At 47.9% G+C, this 17,532-nt stretch overlaps 1 protein-coding gene across 2 annotated transcripts in view; it reads left to right on the top strand.

Moving 5' to 3' along the window:
• SCN8A (sodium voltage-gated channel alpha subunit 8) overlaps positions 1-17,532 on the top strand; it is a 119,023-nt gene that overhangs the window by 85,849 nt on the left and 15,642 nt on the right. For both annotated transcript variants that reach the window (XM_042992326.1, XM_042992327.1), the window contains exons 16-20: positions 2,784-3,254; positions 3,786-3,903; positions 4,424-4,578; positions 6,815-6,988; positions 12,771-12,893. In XM_042992326.1, coding sequence (XP_042848260.1) covers positions 2,784-3,254; positions 3,786-3,903; positions 4,424-4,578; positions 6,815-6,988; positions 12,771-12,893 — 1,041 coding nt within the window. The remainder of the gene's footprint in view (positions 1-2,783; positions 3,255-3,785; positions 3,904-4,423; positions 4,579-6,814; positions 6,989-12,770; positions 12,894-17,532) is intronic.

The raw sequence follows: 17,532 nt of genomic DNA on the forward strand, positions 1-17,532 counted from the left end.
ATTACCCTCCCCTGTGAACCACTGATCTAAAACAACTGAGGGTTTTATCTCACTTGTATAAATGGCAAGTCACGTTTTTGCCTTATTCTGATCTGTCTGCTGTCTTTTGCCTCTGTATATAGCATATTCACCAACAGAGATTTTGACACCATCTTTCTCCAAGAATGATCTGAGGACTAGCCGCAGTGAGATCACTTTAGAGTATGTTAGAAATGCAGACGCTTAGGCCCCACCCCAGAACTACTGAATCAGAATCTGCATTTCTAACAAGTGATTTCCCCAGGTGATTCACCTGCTCACTAAAGTTTAAGAAGTACTGATCTTGCAGATCAGGCCCAATCCCACTCGCAAGTATAGAGCGAGAGGGACCGAAAGAAGGCAGACCCAGATGATCCCCCATCGGCTCATCCAGAGCAGCTCTCTCCCTTCTTGTGCCACAGAGAAGCGTGTCAGTAGAGGCTTCCCGCTCAGCAGCCTCTGAACTGCCCGTGCCACCCTATTCCCTCCTATGACATGTGACAGCGGACACCATGGTGTGTCTGTAATCCCTCCCTTTCCTCACTCCCGACCACCTTTCCCTCAGTCCTGCTCCCTCTGGCCTTCCCACTCCTTCAGTGAACTCAGCTGTTGCCTCCTGGTACATAGTGGAATCCACATTTGTCAGTGCTGACCTCACTGCCCTTTCTCCCTCCTCCTATTCTCAGTTGTCTCAACACTATCTCCCCGTGACTCTCTACAGATACCTGAGCACATGACCAAATCCAGTATTATTTCCGCTTCTGATGACACCTTTCCAGGTTCCCCTTTGCTCAGGCCTTCTGCCCACCTAGTCTCTAGGAATCTATAACTGTAAGTCTCTTCTGACTCTCTTCCCTCCCTTCCCAGTAATTATCTGATGCCTTTCATACATCTCTCTTCCTGGTATTTCCAAGATCTGACCCATCCTTTCCATTCCATTCCTGTAACCCGTTCAATATTTCTAAAAGTCTGAAGATCGCAGACACCCAGGTTTCACTCATTAAAAAAGACTTGAGTCCCAGGCCCTACACCAGATCTCCTGAATCAGAATCTTTCAGGTGAGGCCAAGGAAAGGAAATATGTATTTTTTCATGCATCCCACCCCAGGAGATTTTGATGCCTGCTAAGGTTTGGGATTACGATAGCCTAATCCAGACCCTTATTAACTCATACAAGTGACACTCTAACACCTGGTCCGTCCCCACCCCCACTCCCGTATGTTGCTGGTAGGAATGGTTTGCTCAGATTTCTGTCATTTTTATTCCTTTACTCAAAGACCAGTAGGGGATCCAGTTAAATAAAATTCAGATCCCTCAGGCTGGCCTTCAAAGCCCCCTCCAAATCACCCCCATTTTACCAACCATATTCCTTTGTAATTCTACAAATGGCCCAAATAATTTGCATACATATAATTCATTTATTGTTTCCATCCCTCCCACTCTACACGTATTGTCATCTCCACCTAAAATGTATGCCTTACTCTTCTTCAGAAGTATGACAAAGTAAGGGCCAAGTCTAAATCAAGAAGTGAACACCTCTCCCAATATTTAAAGTAAGTCTTAATAAAAATAAATTAATTAATCTTAATATCCAGTGTGGTAAAATAGGATATTCAAACATAAATAAAAGCTTGCATCTGAGGGCTGGAGACTTAGATATCCAACAGAATGCAAAAGTCACCATCACTGTCTTATTAAAGTATTTTATTTTGATAAATGTTAGGAAACTAAGCTAGGCTCTCCAAACCTAGCTGTTTTTCTAATGTGGGTTCTGCAGGTGAATACATAGCATCTGTGCCCTCCTTGACCCTCCCAATAAGCCATGTCCATTTTTTTTCTTCTGTTTGGGGGAATTTTCTTCCAAAATGGGTACAGCTTTTGCTTTTTCTGATTACAAGAAAAGTCTTATATTTGGGGGTACATAGGTATGTATGTAAAACTATAAAAGAACCAAGAGAAGAGGTGCTCAACTTGCATTACAATCAAAACGAAACAAACTGCCCACTTGGTGGAAAAGAGTATGGAGGGTCCTCAAAAAATTAAAAATAGATCTATCATATGATCCAGTAATTCAACTGCTGGGTATTTACCCAAAGAAAACAAAAACACTAATTAGAAAAGATACCTTCACCCCTATGTTTATTGCAGCATTATTTACAATAGTCAAGATACAGAAATAACCCAAGTATCCATCCATAGATGAATGGATAAAGGTGTCGTATTTGTATACAATGGAATATTACTCAGCCGTAAAAAGAGAATGAAATCTTGTCATTTGCAACAACATGGATGGAGCCAGAGAGGATTATGCTAAACGAAACAAGTCAGAGAAAGATAAATACCATTTAATTTCACTCATAGGTGGAATTTAAGAGACAAAACAAATGAACAGAAGAAAAAACACAACAGGCTCTTAAATGTAGACAACTGTTGCTGGCGGGGAGGTGGGGGGAATGGGTGAAATAAAGAGGATTGAGAGTACGCTTATTGTGATGAGCACTGAGTAACGTGTAGAATTGTTGAATAGTGCACCTGCAACTAATATAATACTATGTTAATTACACTTCAGTAAAAGAACTTTTTTAAATGCCCACTTAGTTGACATGAGCGCTTAAAACAGTAAGTGGGTCAAACCGAACACAACAGAAACTCTTTGTGCCTGTCACATGAGTCTCTGGGCTTCCAGTCTGTAATCCTAGTCTAGTAGATAACTTTACCTAATACCATCTGCATTCACTCTCCTTTTCCCTAATGCCACTGGTACAGGTGCTGAACCTGTTTCTGGCCTTGCTCCTGAGCTCCTTCAGCGCAGACAATCTGGCAGCCACAGACGACGACGGGGAAATGAACAACCTACAGATCTCAGTAATCCGGATCAAGAAGGGGGTGGCTTGGGCCAAACTCAAAGTGCACGCCTTCATGCAGGCCCACTTTAAGCAGCGTGAGGCCGATGAAGTGAAGCCCCTGGACGAGCTGTATGAAAAGAAGGCCAACTGCATCGCCAACCACACCGGTGCAGACATCCACCGGAACGGTGACTTCCAGAAGAATGGCAATGGCACAACCAGTGGCATTGGCAGCAGCGTGGAGAAGTATATCATTGACGAGGACCACATGTCCTTCATCAACAATCCCAACTTGACCGTGCGGGTGCCCATTGCTGTGGGCGAGTCTGATTTTGAGAACCTCAACACAGAGGATGTGAGCAGCGAGTCGGATCCTGAAGGCAGCAAAGATGTAAGGCCCCAGCCTAAAACCCAACCTTGACTCCGTGTGAGAACCAGCAGGGTTCTGTCAGCTCCCAGGACTGGTTCGGATGTGGGCTTGGGAGAGAGATTGTGGAATGGCCAAGTAGGTTTGAGAACCAACCCTAATGCCCATTGTCATTCTAGGCCTTCCCTAAGTGACCTAGGTCCCTGAGGTGCTCCTAGATCTGTCTCCATTGCTGCTGGATCATCTCGGTCAGTGGCTGGAGCAAACCCTGGAGGACGTCTCTGCCATTGATCTGAGCTGTAGCACTGAGACCAACCAATAGTCACATTTTGTTGAGGGCAGATCACTGTAATTTGTGAGCGGCTTTAATGTTCTACCCAATCCTGACAGAAGTTTTGAGGGCCATCTGGTAATTGTGTGCCCCCCGTGAGCGGGATGATGCAGAGTCTGTAGTAAGAATTGGGAAGAATTCCAGCTGGTTCAGTCTGGAGCAGTCAGTGTGGAGTGGAAGCATCGCTGCAGCGTTCTCCAGCTCTCTTTCCTTTGCAAATCTAGAAACTGGATGATACTAGCTCCTCTGAAGGAAGCACCATCGATATCAAACCTGAAGTAGAAGAAGTCCCAGTGGAACAGCCCGAGGAATACTTGGATCCAGACGCCTGCTTCACAGAAGGTGAAAGGGGGCAAGGGCAGCGGTGGGCATGTGGCACTTCGTGCTGGTCCCAGATTTCTGCCAGGGTCGGTGGTTGGGTAAGGGTGGGGACTCTGTGGCCATTTTCAAGAACTTTGTTCCCCGCTTCATCATCTTGAGGGAGGTTGAGATTGTTTCCCTTGATTCTTACCTATTCTCAAGTCTCTGTTCTCAAGCACTGAATTGTCCATTTTCTCTCGGCACCAGCCCAAAAACTTCCATTAGAAAGGTATGTTCCGTCACGGCTGTGCGTGCCTCCTGATTCCCCTTTTCTCCTCCTTCTCACTGCTTCTTTATAGGACATCTTCCCAACTCCAGAGGGCCCTGCCCTGCTAGCCTTGCGGCATAGCCCCAGCCCTGCCGCCCTCCATGTCTGAATCAGACATTCTGGTTCAGCCCCAGTACTCCCAGCTGTGTGGTAGGGGCCTGGGAGACCGAGCAGGGGGCAGGTCTGGGCGGGGCTCGCTCCCACAGTCTGACCCACCTCTCCCGCTGGTGCCAGGTTGCGTCCAACGATTCAAATGCTGCCAGGTCAACATCGAAGAGGGGCTGGGCAAGTCTTGGTGGATCCTGCGGAAAACCTGCTTTCTCATTGTGGAGCACAACTGGTTTGAGACCTTCATCATCTTCATGATTCTGCTCAGCAGTGGCGCTCTGGTGAGTCCAGGGGAGAAGGCAGGGAAGGACGGGCTGGGGAAGGCTTCGTAGGGACTAGCGGACCAGACCGGAGGGGGCCCAGGCCCCATTCCTCTGGGAGCACCGACGGCTGCGGCCCCAAGGATAAGGGTCTGCCAGAGTGCTTTGGGCTGGTGTTTTGAGCCGTTGGGATTAGAATTCACTTGTCCACGTCTGCATTTCTTTACACTCCGCACGATCCCTCTCACATCTAAGACCCCCTCTCTATCAGGATGAGAGCACAAACTACCAAGGACCTTCACTGCTTCGTTTGCCCCGTTCTGAGCGGCTTCCTAAAATGAACTTCCCCTTTTTACCTTACACCCCAACTATCTTGTTCTTGACTTTCCAGTCACCCATCTTCCCTCACACCCAGCTGGATCTGGAGAACCCTGGCATTAGCAAATACCTGAAGGAGCCAGGTCCCTGGTATAAAGGATATTTATATTCCCGTCGCTGTAAGTGCTCATCATTAATCCAGGAGACACACACAGGCTCCCCCCCTGCTGGAACTAATTATCTTGGCCTTTGCTTTCATTTTAGCTGGATTATAACTGTGGAGATCTGGACAGGATCAGGTGTGAGAGAGCCGTTTCCCAGTTGGGTAGATTTGAGGACAGTAAGGACTTAGAGACGCTACACATTTTTCTTCTTTGAGTTAAGGGAAAGCTGAAAAATACAGAACTTTGAAGTGCTTTTAAAGAAGGCAGGCACAGGGCACCTGGGTGGCTCAGTCAGTTAAGCGTCCAACTTCGGCTCAGGTCATGATCTCACGGTTCGTGAGTTCGAGCCCCGTGTCGGGCCCTGTGCTGCCAGTGCAGAGCCTGCTTGGGATTCTCTCTCCCTCTCTCTCTGCCCCTCCCCCTACCTCTCTTTCTCTCTCTCAAAATCAACTGGAAGAAGAAAAAAAAACATAGCAAAGTGAAGCCACAGCTAAAATGTCTGAGAAAAGACAAGAATGGGGTTAAAGTGGGACTTCAGAGGGAGGGCCTAGAGCCTCCAGTGACAGGAAGCTCAGTCTTGCACATCTCTCGTGTACTGGGTGACAGAACGGATCTCTGCACAGGGAGGTGAGGGGGACGTTGACATGGAAGCCTTTGAGGTTTTCATAGAGCAGACGGGGTCTATTTGTACCCAGACCCTGAAAAGGACTTTGGGCCCCTGACCGCTGCCCCCACTGCCCCGTAAAGAAACTGGAATATCTGATGTCCTTGTGCCTCCATGTTAGAAATATATCTGCAGGCAGCCCGATTGTGTCCTTCCTTCCAGAACTGTCCAGAGCGGGACCTCCCGTTGCACGACACGGGACTTTTGTGCCACTTGTAGCTTTCTCTCGTGCTTCAGGACTCCCTCTTCCCCCTCTCTGCAGCCCACCACCCCACTCGTGGGAATGATCATACCTTCATGTCAGGGAATTCCCTCGTTCAGGGACTCCAGGGAGAAAGATTTTCTTCGCCTGGGCGCCTCCCAGCCCTGTGACCTTCCCCCTATATCAGTGGCATCCAGGGCTGAAAGGAGAAAAGATTTTGTCATACAGACAGAGAGAGCATTGGCAAGGACACGGAGAAGCCGGAACCCGCATACGCTGCCCGAGGAAACCTAGAACGGCGCGGCCACTCTGGAACGCTGGTTGGCAGTCCCTCAAAACCTGACACCTCCGGTCCCCTGTCAGCCGGAAGTTCCACACCTGGGCCTTGTACCCTAGAGAAACGAAGACAGGTCCACATAAAAACTTACCGCATGCACGTTCACAGCAGCACTACGCACAATAGCCAGAAAGCAGACACACGGCGTCCGTCAGTGATGAGGGTAGACCAAGCACGATAGAGCCACACCATGGGGTATTCTCCATCCACGACAAGAATTGCAGTCGTGACGCCTGCTGCAGCGCGTGGCGTAAGAAGCCTGTCACCGAGGGCCACATATCGTATGACTGCGTCCATGTGAAGTGTCTGGAATGGGCAGATCTGAAGAGAGAAGGTAGCCTAGTGGCTGCTTGGACTAGCGGGAGACAGGGAGGCTAGAAGGTGGCGGCGGGAGGGTGTGGGGTTTCTTTTAAGAAGCCCCGTGGGGCCGGGCAGTGGGGCGAGAGAGACAGGAAGGCGATGACGATGACGACAGGCCGGCCTCAGGCCGAGGAGCTGCCGGGGCAGTGGGGGGCCTTCCGGTGTCACGTGCAGCCTTCAGGCACGTCAGGCAGCTGCTGCTTCTCTTTCAGGCCTTCGAGGACATCTACATTGAGCAGAGAAAGACCATCCGTACCATCCTGGAGTATGCCGACAAAGTCTTCACCTACATCTTCATCCTGGAGATGTTGCTCAAGTGGACGGCCTACGGCTTCGTCAAGTTCTTCACCAACGCCTGGTGCTGGCTGGACTTCCTCATCGTGGCTGTACGTGTCCTGCTTTCTACTTCCCACCCCTCCCAGCAGGAAAACAAAAACAGGGATGCTCCTCCCTCCAATGGCCACGGTTGCCTGGGGACGTAGATGTCGGACAGGATGTAGCCGTAGGTTTGGGTACAGTTCCTTTCAGGGCACTCAGATCTTAACTTTGGGAGAGGGAGCGCTGAAGCCCCTACGTTTGCTCCAGGGACTAACCACCTAGCTCTTTGCTCTGGTGGTTTGGCTTCAGAGGGTCAGAGATTAGGAATGGGGGGAGGAATCACTGGTGTCCGCGCCCCTTGCTGTTAGGCTGGGAACAGGAAGGTTCTTGCCCCACACCAGCAGGACGTCCTCTTTCTGGTGCCAGGAGAGGGGCGAGGATGAGGTGGGTGCTGCTGGGGTACAGGTCGGCGGGGTCGGGGGGAGGGTCTCGGCAGGCTCTCCCACTCACCATTCCTATGGACGTTCCCGTCAACTCAAGGCTTGTACCAGACTCCTCTGAACCAGTCAGTCTATCCAGAAGAGACAGAGTTCACACCAGAATACCCCGCCCTCTTCCCACACGTTGCCATTTCCACAGTGGTGCTCAAACTTAAAAGAATCCTTTTTTCCTCCAGGTTCCAAGACCGTCTCTCCAAGGCTTGGTGGCCTCTGATCATCTGCAAGGCTTGGTGCCCATTACCTCCTGTGTTGTTTTTCAGGGTGGGAGCTGCATCATCTGTAACTATTTCTCACCCCCTCCTCCCCAGCCCTTGTTCCTTGTTGGTGCTTCTAACCATGATGAATGCTTCTTATTCTGTGTAATCACTGAAGCTCTTTTCTTCTAGCCGATCAGCATTTGAAAGAAAGGGTGAATGGGAATTTCAGGACCAGGGCCTATGGAGAATTCACTTCCTGCTGAGGACTAAGTGCCAAGAAAGTGGAGTGTTTGGAGGCTGGCTTGGCACATTTAGAATATAGGTTTTCTCAGCTGTCTAGTAAACTACCTGTAGAGTGGCTCTGGGATCCACAATAGAGCAGCATGGAAGTCTCTCTCTCAGAAAGCAGGAGCCCAGCACTCAGCACCAGAGATCCCTGCTCTATAAACGCATTCCTGTTCCCACACAGTGTCTGCAGCTTCCGTGGTTAAGGACTCCCAGGAGCTGTCACTCTGCTCCCATTTGCATTCCCTTTTCAGAAATCATACCTTTGGGAAGATGGCCAAATGAGGTGAGGAAGTCACCCTCTGCCCTTGAAGGCATCCAAGCGGGTACTGCCCCGGAGGGTGCCAACATGAGACCCCTTCCAATGGAAGGGTTCTTCCCCCCACAGACGGAAAGCTTAGGTTCTAAGAATTAAGGAAGGGGCTTGAGATACGGCCCAGAGAACTAAAGTGACACTGGGCCAGCTCTCTTTCCACAGAACAGGACCACTTGGAGTCAGGTGGGACACCTGTGGGAGTCCTAGAAAGCCCCTCATCTTCTGGGCCTTCCAAGAATTCAGATAGATAATCCACTACCACACTTCCAATAGCCCTCAGGAAGCTGTGATTTAGAACAGATCTTCCCCACCACGACCTTTACCTCTTGCCCCTGCCCCAACGTGAGCTACTGATTCTCTTCTCTCTGGGGTGCACAACCCCAGAAGCCAAGGCAATTGATCAGGTGTCCTGCTTTCCTCTGGAACCCAAATAAGCTGGTAAAAGCATTGATGGTCCTGCACATCACCATTTATTAAGTACTCTTTTTTTTAATGTTTATTTATTTTAGAGAGAGTGAGGGACAGAGCATGAATAGGGAAGGGGCAGAGAGAGAGGGAGACACAGAATGGGAAGCAGGCTCCAGGCGCCGAGCTGTCAGCACAGAGCCGGAGGCGGGTCTCGAACTCACGAACCGCGAGATCATGACCTGAGTCGAAGTCGGACGCTCAACCAACTGAGCCACCCAGACACCCCTCCACTTTAAAAAATTTTTTTTTTTTAATATTTATTGATTTTAGAGAGAGTGAGAGACAGAGCACACTTTTATCACTTTTTATACTGGGTGGCAGAGAAATGGACAGACATGTAGCCAATTGACAGCAGTCCATAAACTACCCAGCTTTAGGGAGTTGCCGGATTCTTACATTGCTCTGAGACCTGACAGCAGTTCCTGAGAACATCTCTGTACAAATGTAAGCCAAATACCAACCCCTGTGTAGAGTTGTCCCAGAAGCCAGAGTGGGTCACGAGGGGCAGGCAGGCATGGCCCCCGCCTCTCAGGCGCTCACACCAGCTCGCAGGACCACTCTGGCCTCATTCCAGGCTTATGGGAACCCAGCATTCTGAGAACAAGGCTCTCTCAGGACCCTCCCACCTACTGACTTCTCTTGGGCAGGACGGTGCATTTAGTACCAAACGTTTATTGAGCACACACAACGTGCAAAGCCTCCCGCCAGGTGCTGTGGAGGATACAGAGAGCAGAAGACATGATCACTTCTCTCTGAAGGCCTGAAAACACAAATAACCACGCACGAAGCCACATGTGCTGAGTGGGAGCAGCCCCAGTCCATACTGTGGCTGCCCTGTTTGCCACTCCTGAGTTCGACTTGGAAATGCACAATGAGGCCCAGAGGACACCTGCACAGCTGGAACGATCAGGGTTTTTGCTGTCTAATGCCTGTGGCATTCTAGAACATCCAGCAGACATAAATTTTAGGTCCTACTCTAGCACCATCTATGAGAGACTCTCTTCCTCCCATGTCATCCCCCAATGACTAGATGTCCGAATCTGTTACTCAACACTATGTCTGTGTCCCTAATGGAGTCTCATTCCTCTGTGTCGCTCCTTAAACCTGCTAAGAGTACTTTTTAGAATCACAGGGATAATCCGGACAACTTTCAAGGTTAATTCTCTTTGGTTATAAGCCATGTGAGTTCCCAAACAGAGATAGTATTTTATTTTGCTCAGGTCCTTGGCTGCACTGGAGATCTTGTCCGGTAGAAGAATTTTGTCATCTTTCCCCCAGGGAAATTTGCCACATCATATCCGGAGGCTAGCCAGCATATCAGTTCCAGGGATGGGACCTTTCAGAGACCACTCGTCCTGAATTCAGACTATTACAAACCTTCTCCGTTTGAAAATGTCCACATCATTTGGAAAAAGTCACCCAGTGTCCCCTTTTTTTCCATTCCTGCAGCCACCCTGAATTTCGGCTTCCCCTCAACTCCTTTCTTTTTTGCAGGTTTGATTCTTTCCTCAAAGTATACTTTCAGCAATGATCTGATTACCTCCAGTGAGAGTTGAACATGGGGACTCAAAGGATTGTCAGAGCACCCTCAGCAGCTAAGGAATAGTCCAGATAGGACCCTTGCTGACCCTGCCTTGGGAGATCTTAGCTAGATTAATCAATTGAGCAGCACATCATCTCAGCACTGTTTGGAGCCAACCTCCAGACTGGCATCTGTACCTCCATCCTTCTCCCCACCTCAGGCCTCTTTGTTATCAGAGTAACCACCCCCTTGAAGAGCCGGGGTCTTCCTGCCGTGTGTGGGGCCCAACGCCCCTCAAACCTCAGTGTTTTGCACTCTTTACGTGGCATAGTTTCTCAGGATGAGGTCGACTCAGGGGTATTTTGAACTCAGGACACTTGGCCGGAATGGGATAGCTCACCTTCAGATGTACCTGTTAAGGCCTAAGAATCTGGTGATTTTAGATTGTTTGGGGTTAAGAGTCGGCTGCACCTGGCAATAATTGGCAAAAGATACCTCCATGTAGATTCTTAGTGATAATGATAAATGGAGGCAAAATGATTGTTTGGTGCTACTGTGTTCTAGATAAAGCTTTTGAGGCCCTTGTTTTAGACAGAAATTGAACTGTGAACCATCTACCCTTGAAGAACGTGAGGAAGTAAGCTTTAATAGTACCCAGATTTGCTTTGGGTACTGCCCAGGGCTCCAGGGAAGATCCCTACACTGATGGATTATGAGTCTGTGCATAGATAAAGGGCCACACCCCTTTTTAAAAACAATCTTTGAGCCTGCTTACCCTTTCCCTCCCTAGGTCACTGACATCCTCCTTCTGCCTCCTGCCAGTCCTGCCGCTTAATTATAAAAAAAGAAGAAGGAAGGAAGGAAGGAAGGAAGAAATTCTTTTTAAAAGGGTTCTGTACAGTTCCAAGATCCAGAATGAAAGCCCTTGGCTAGAGAGAAAAATCAACAACCGAAACCCAGTTATCGTTTGTTTCCATTTTTCTCCTCTAACTCTGCTTTCACGTACCAATTTAGGCTGAGCAGGGCTGTAACCGCCATTTCCCAGGAGAGGGAACTTAAGAATGATGGATGGGAACATCTGAACCTATCCCAGAATTGGGTGGTGCAGGACAAGGGAAAGACTGTTCCAAGAAATGCAGAGGCCAGACATTTTAGGATTTGATCAGCTAAAGGTAGTTTCCTTTGGTGGGAGGTTGGGTCAGGCCTCCCAGTTCAGGCCTAGGCCGCCCTAGTATGCTTGGCATCCAGTGTTCCGGGACCACGTGGTAACAGCTCTGAGCTCCCTGGTAGAACACGGTGAGTTTGTCTCTGGAAGAGCAGGAGGGCATTTACCGTCACGACTGCAGGCCTGGAGACCTGCAGACTTCTCCCCAGTCCGGCAATTTAGTCAACTCCATATTACTCAGATTCCAACAGTCCTCTCTTGAGATAACTTCATTTTACCTGCCAGGGGGAGGGGTGAACTCTCTGTGGAGGAAGGGGCTCTGGCCTGGGAAGCAGGAGAGTGGGTCCCTCCCTGTTCCTGGCTCCAGAACTGCCCATGTGACACTGGTGTATGGGTCTCAATTTCCTCACCCGTAAATGTTTTAAATTCTTCCAAGAATCCTACCAGCCATTTTTCTAATGATGAGAGCAGAAGATTGTCCTGGAAAGGACAGACCCGAGGCCGGTTCCTTTGGAGCTGTTCTGGAGAGAAAGAAGGGGGATCACAAGGAAAAGCATGGGTTCAGTTTTCAGACCGCCAGCCTCCCCACCCCCTGCCCAAGTCCTCACGGCCGCGAAGGAGTCATGGTTGTAGTTCAAAGATGGAGGGATTATTATAGTTGAAAGTGAGAGAGAAAAAAATTGCTTAAGTGAGTTCTCGTGGGGCCAAAACTCTGTCTAGAAATCGCTTCCTTTGGTTCTTTTCGTCCTGGGAACTGCCAAGCCAGCCGTGGCGCTTACTGGACGTGTTTCCTTTGTTGATGTGGTAACTCGTCACGTTCTCCAGCAAATGGTTTCTCGCCAACCAGCAGCAAGAGAGCTTGTCCCTGTTGGAAATCCGCGGTGAATGAGCTGAGGCGGGGGCAGCTTGTGTGGAGTGTGTGTATTTATCTGTATTCTTTTCCATAGGTACCATTAAGTTTGTCTGGCTTAATTTAATGGCAACTTCTGGGAGCTGCAGAGGCTGTAAAGGGCGAGGGTAAGGTTTTTGTCATCTGTTCAGGCTCCTCTCCTTCCAATGGAACGTCCTCATTCCCCCTCTCCCTTCAGCCTCCTCCCTTTGCCAACCTGTATGTATGTTCTACTGCCTCCTCTCGAGTTTCTCTTCCCCTTGTGTTTTTTCTTCTGCCTCTCAACCTCCTTTCCTTTCAGGTCGTTTGAGTCCAAGTTGAAGTAGGCAGCTGGTGTTACCCTCTCTCTCTACCTGGGGGCGGGGGGGGCCCAATCTGTGTAATCAGTGCTAGGGGCTTTATTCTAACACTCTGGAACCTCTTTTCTTTTTTCTTTTTTTTTTTTTTTTCCTTTGTTTTGTTTTGTTTCCTTTTTTGTTTTTTGTTTTTCTCTTCTGTTTCCGTGTAGGTCTCTTTAGTCAGCCTTATAGCTAATGCCCTGGGCTACTCGGAACTAGGTGCCATAAAGTCCCTTAGGACCCTAAGAGCTTTGAGACCCTTAAGAGCCTTATCACGATTTGAAGGGATGAGGGTAAGAAACTAAGAGCAGCTGATCCTTCTGCATGCTGATGGAAACTGTTTACGCATGCTAGAACTGATCACATGGTGGGAAGATCATTCAGACACGAACTGTGATGCAGCTGCTGATTTGATCCTCCACTCGCTCCCCGCACCTGCCCTGTGCGAGGGGGTCGCATCAAGCTGCCTCATCACATTAATATGGGCCCCACCCCAACAACGTGCCATCGCAGAACATGTTAACGCTGGCTGTTCTCATTCGGCCTGGCTTACCTGTAGCACTCGGGGCGGCTTTCTGGGCTGTTGGTTTTAATAGGGAGAATCACCAGGTGCAAAGAAGGGGAATTGTAACCCACAGACCCACTGAAAAGCAGAGGCTGCAGGCAGGGTGAGTGCCATATAGGGGCATCAGCCAGGTGGGGACTGTGGCCTTGCAGTCGCTGAGAAAGCGTCTGAGAAGGGGCTGGAAGGCATGACGGCAGGCCTGGAATTGGGAATGGAGCGGAATTTGGCATAGCCCTGGGAAAAGAAATGCTTTTCTTTCTATTCTGATTCCTCTTATTGCACCTTGTTGTTCTCAGCCCAGTCCCATAAGGACTGGCAGCCTCTGTCTGATAGCAAAGCTTTCCTCCTCACCCCCCCCCCCACCCCTCTGTCCACGCTCTGTGGTCCCCTATCCTGACACAGTCAAAAGGACAATCACGTACGACACCAGATGACCATCAGCTAGTTCTCCTGAAATTTCTGCTATTCCTGCTTTGGTGATACTCCACCCGAATCCCAACGGGGCAAGGTGCTGTCACCCTGCCAACTTAGGAACGAGGCTCCCTCTTGCTGTCTCTCTTGGTTCAGAAACACTGCGCGTGCGTGTGCATGCGCACACGCACGCACACCTTAAAAAGTCAACTTCCTAAAATCAAGTGGGCAACTGGCTTTTGGTGGTGATAGTTGTCCTGTGGTAATCAGAGAGGTCTGTTATACTTAACGAGACCAAGAAAACTCGTTTCAATTCAGATGTTGAATACATGCAGGAGAGCAAACCAGAGGATGTGTTTTTAAATGACGGAATCTCAAAATGTAGGAATAAAAATTAAATGGTTCCCGTGGTCCCCAGGGAGCAAGGCTAATTGGAGAAACTAGGTACCAGGACAGTGCTCCTCATCTGTGCGTTCCTCATCTGTGATCCCTGGCCACCGTTGCACAGAGCCACCCACGGCCGTCCAGGAAGGTGGAAATTTTGCTGCGATTTGGGGGTTTTATTCTGTTTGTTCAGTCAAATGCTTCTCACAACAAATTGCGTTTCTTCGGTAGCACAGTCACAGTGTGCTTTACTGGGTATAAGCTTTCTGCAGCCCGCCTGAAAGCATCCGCAGGGAGGTCGGTTCCACAGCCACACAGACTTACTTTAACTTAAAAAAACAAACCAGAGTTTGGGAGTGTCTTTCTCCCACCGATAAGAGAGATTTCAGAATGTGTGCAGTAAGGTCTTTGTTATGTTCAGGCCAGGTTTAGGGAGAGAGAGTATAGTTCAAAGTGTCCAAGTCTTCAGACGTAGGATTGCAGTGCTCTCCCCTCCTCCCTTGCCTTCCCACTTTTTTCAGAAAGGGCTGGTTACATTTTTTAAATAAGTCCCATCAGTTTTGTTAGAGTGTTGATAATCTGTTTCGGTGACAGGGATGCTGAGGACCTGAAGAAGGCTGTTGCAGACAGTACTTGCCCCATGGCAGCCGAGCCCAGTAGCCTGTGCCCTCCACAGCCCCCAGCAGTGATCCTGGGCCTCCTAAAACCAGACCGGTAATACCTGAAGGAAGCCCAAGAAAAAAAGTCCCCAACTGACCCTTGCTACTTTCTCCATCCGGATGCTCATCACTGCCAGTCCTAGCCCATGGCAGAAGTAGTCCGCGTTGACCAGCTGCTGCCAGTGTGCTCAGGAGGAATTTATTCCAATAATCTGGTCGCGTGAGCCCTTTTGCTGCCACACCTCTTCCCTCTAGCCCCTCCCCCTTCCCTGGACTCACAGTTTTTATTCCTTCCAAACTTTCGGTTGCCAACCTTCAAGTCGTTTAGGAACCCAGAGGTCCAGAAGCGGTGATCAGAAGAGCAGAAAGTTTTCTTTGAAAAAGCATTTGAGAGTGCAACCTCTCCCTCAAGGTTTTTTCGAGTAAGATAATTTGAGCAAAGACCAGTTTGAGCCCAAAGCCAGGGTTTCCAACAATGAGTGTTCAGTAAGGGCAGCTCTGATACAGGATCGTCATTTGGTTTGGTTGACTCCGGTCAGCCTCCAGCACTGTCCACCTCTGGTTGGGTGGCGGAGAGGGCTCGGGATCCCATCCTGCCCTGCAGTTCCCTGGCCCTTCTGCAGAAAAGTAACTGCAAGAAGAAAAGATTGAATCTGCCTAAGCTGATAGTAAGTGTCCCAGTGATAAACAGAGTTAGGTGTATACGTTTTATGTGAAAGTTACTTTTCTATGGGGCCGTATGTTTTCCATTCTTCGGTGTGGGTTCTTCCGTACCAACACTGAGAGATTATCCTTAGAAAATAAGAAATCTTCTCAAACCAAATACCATCAATGCAGGTGGGCTCCACTGTCACTGTGCTGCTCCAATGATCGGCTCAGACCTTCCTTTGGGAGGAAACATACAGCCCTAGCCTGTCCTGGGACAGTCTTTCCTCTCTCCTTCCTCAAACCAAACACCAGAAAATTGAAGCACTCGTGCTATTGGCAAAGGAATACTTAATGTAGTTCTTTGCTTTTCTCTCCTCCATAGTAATCTCCATTAAAAGACTTTGCTGTGCTACTAAATTTTTGAGGGTACATAATGCTATGAAACATGCATGCATTTTTGTTGATTGTCAGTACATAGTTGTCCATTAAAGCCATGTTCCCTCTGCCAGATATTAAAAGCCGTTTGACAGATTTTTATAGTATTTAATGAACAATAATGTTCTAGGCATTATGAGAAGACACCAGTGCTGTAAGAATTAGTATCCGTAGGAATTTTTTCGTCAGTCGAGTGAGATTTGAATCAATCATTAAGTATAAATTTCCACTGGAAAAAATAACTGTGCAGATTGCTAGAACCAAGCTTTGAGTAATGTTTCTGTACCTAGTTTTTAACAGTGAAGTCCGTCATAATTAAAAGCAATGTAGAATAACGTGGGAGTTATTAAGGACCCATTTATGAAGTGACTGCCCGTGGAAACTTGAATTGTCATTTACATTTACCTGTAGTGTGAGAGTTCAAGAAAGCGTGGTTTCTTGCCCTTTGCTTGCTGAGAATATCAGCACAAGGACAATTTTATGTGGAGCACAGTTCAACAGTTCCCACTACTAGCTAATGTCTACAGCCAGGAAGAATTATTAGTAAATTTCATCAACTGTTTACTATTCAATTCCTACAACTAATCTAAGAAGTTTTTCTTTGTTTATAATGAACAATTGAAAGTACATTTACATCGTGTAAATGGGTTTTATTGGATTTTATAGGATTTTTATGTCCTGTGTATCCGAGAACAAGGCTCCATAAATACTTCCATCTATTGATTCTTTTAATCCGATCTATGAGTATAAAAGCGGGAAGAGGTCACTTTGTTAATTAGCTGATTATTCTTCCCTGCTATAAATATTACTGCATATTTAACTGTAACACTTTGTAACTTTAACACTGTAGGACAGGTTAGACTGGGTTAAGATAGAAGACTTCGTAGAGGAGGTGGATTCAGAATTGAGATAAAATGCAGCATTTCTAGGTTGCAAATCTTTTGGGGCTACTTCCCTGCTGTACACTCATGATGGTCTAATAGGTCATGATCTCTCACCTAAGCTCTCTTGCAAAATGCTATCGCATAGACTTGAGCTTCTGAATTCTTGATAATCTACTCGCTTACCGTCCGAGAAATGATTATTCCATTTATAGATCATCCTCCTCTTGCCTATTCATTTGCACATTTCATTGCTTTCTGGTGCTCCACCAAAGGGTGAGAGCAACTATAGAATGAGTTAAAATTCAGATCTGACCACCCGCCAACTTTGGTAACATAAATAAATAAATATGAATATCATTCTCCAAAATAACATTGGGGATTTTCCAGATTTCAGATATTCTGGCTTGCCTCCCTCAAAGTAACGAACAGTGGAAGGATCACCATTTTATACTAATGACAGAGCTATTAAATCTAAAAGAGATTTCTTGGTCTAAGAATTAAGAAATAACTACCTCTCAATCTAAAGGCCTTCATCTGTGAATTGGAGAAACACAAAACTAATATTTTAATCTAAAGGAGAGTGACTCCTCAGTAGAATATCTTTGCCTTTTTTGTATAGGACAGAACAGCTCTTCTCAGCCACACATTCCTGTGAGTGACATTGCAATGTAAGGCAAGAACAGAAGAGAAGGAAAACCCGAACCCAAGTCAAATAGAGCCCAGAGCTGCCCCCTGCCGTTCCTTCTGCAGCACAGCCCTTTTGGCCCTTTTGATGCTGTGCTTATTGGCAGAGTGCCCTTGCCTCTTCCCTGCTGATGCCGCAACATGGTGACACTTCTCACCTCCTTCTAACAAACATTAGAAAGCTGCGTTTATATCCACTGGTTTTATTTTAACTCCATTTTAATTTTCCTAGGATATTAGAAAAAGAAAGACACATTCTTCC

The sequence above is a fragment of the Panthera tigris genome, chromosome B4 (assembly GCF_018350195.1).
Source record: "Panthera tigris isolate Pti1 chromosome B4, P.tigris_Pti1_mat1.1, whole genome shotgun sequence".
NCBI classification, from domain to species: domain Eukaryota; kingdom Metazoa; phylum Chordata; class Mammalia; order Carnivora; family Felidae; genus Panthera; species Panthera tigris.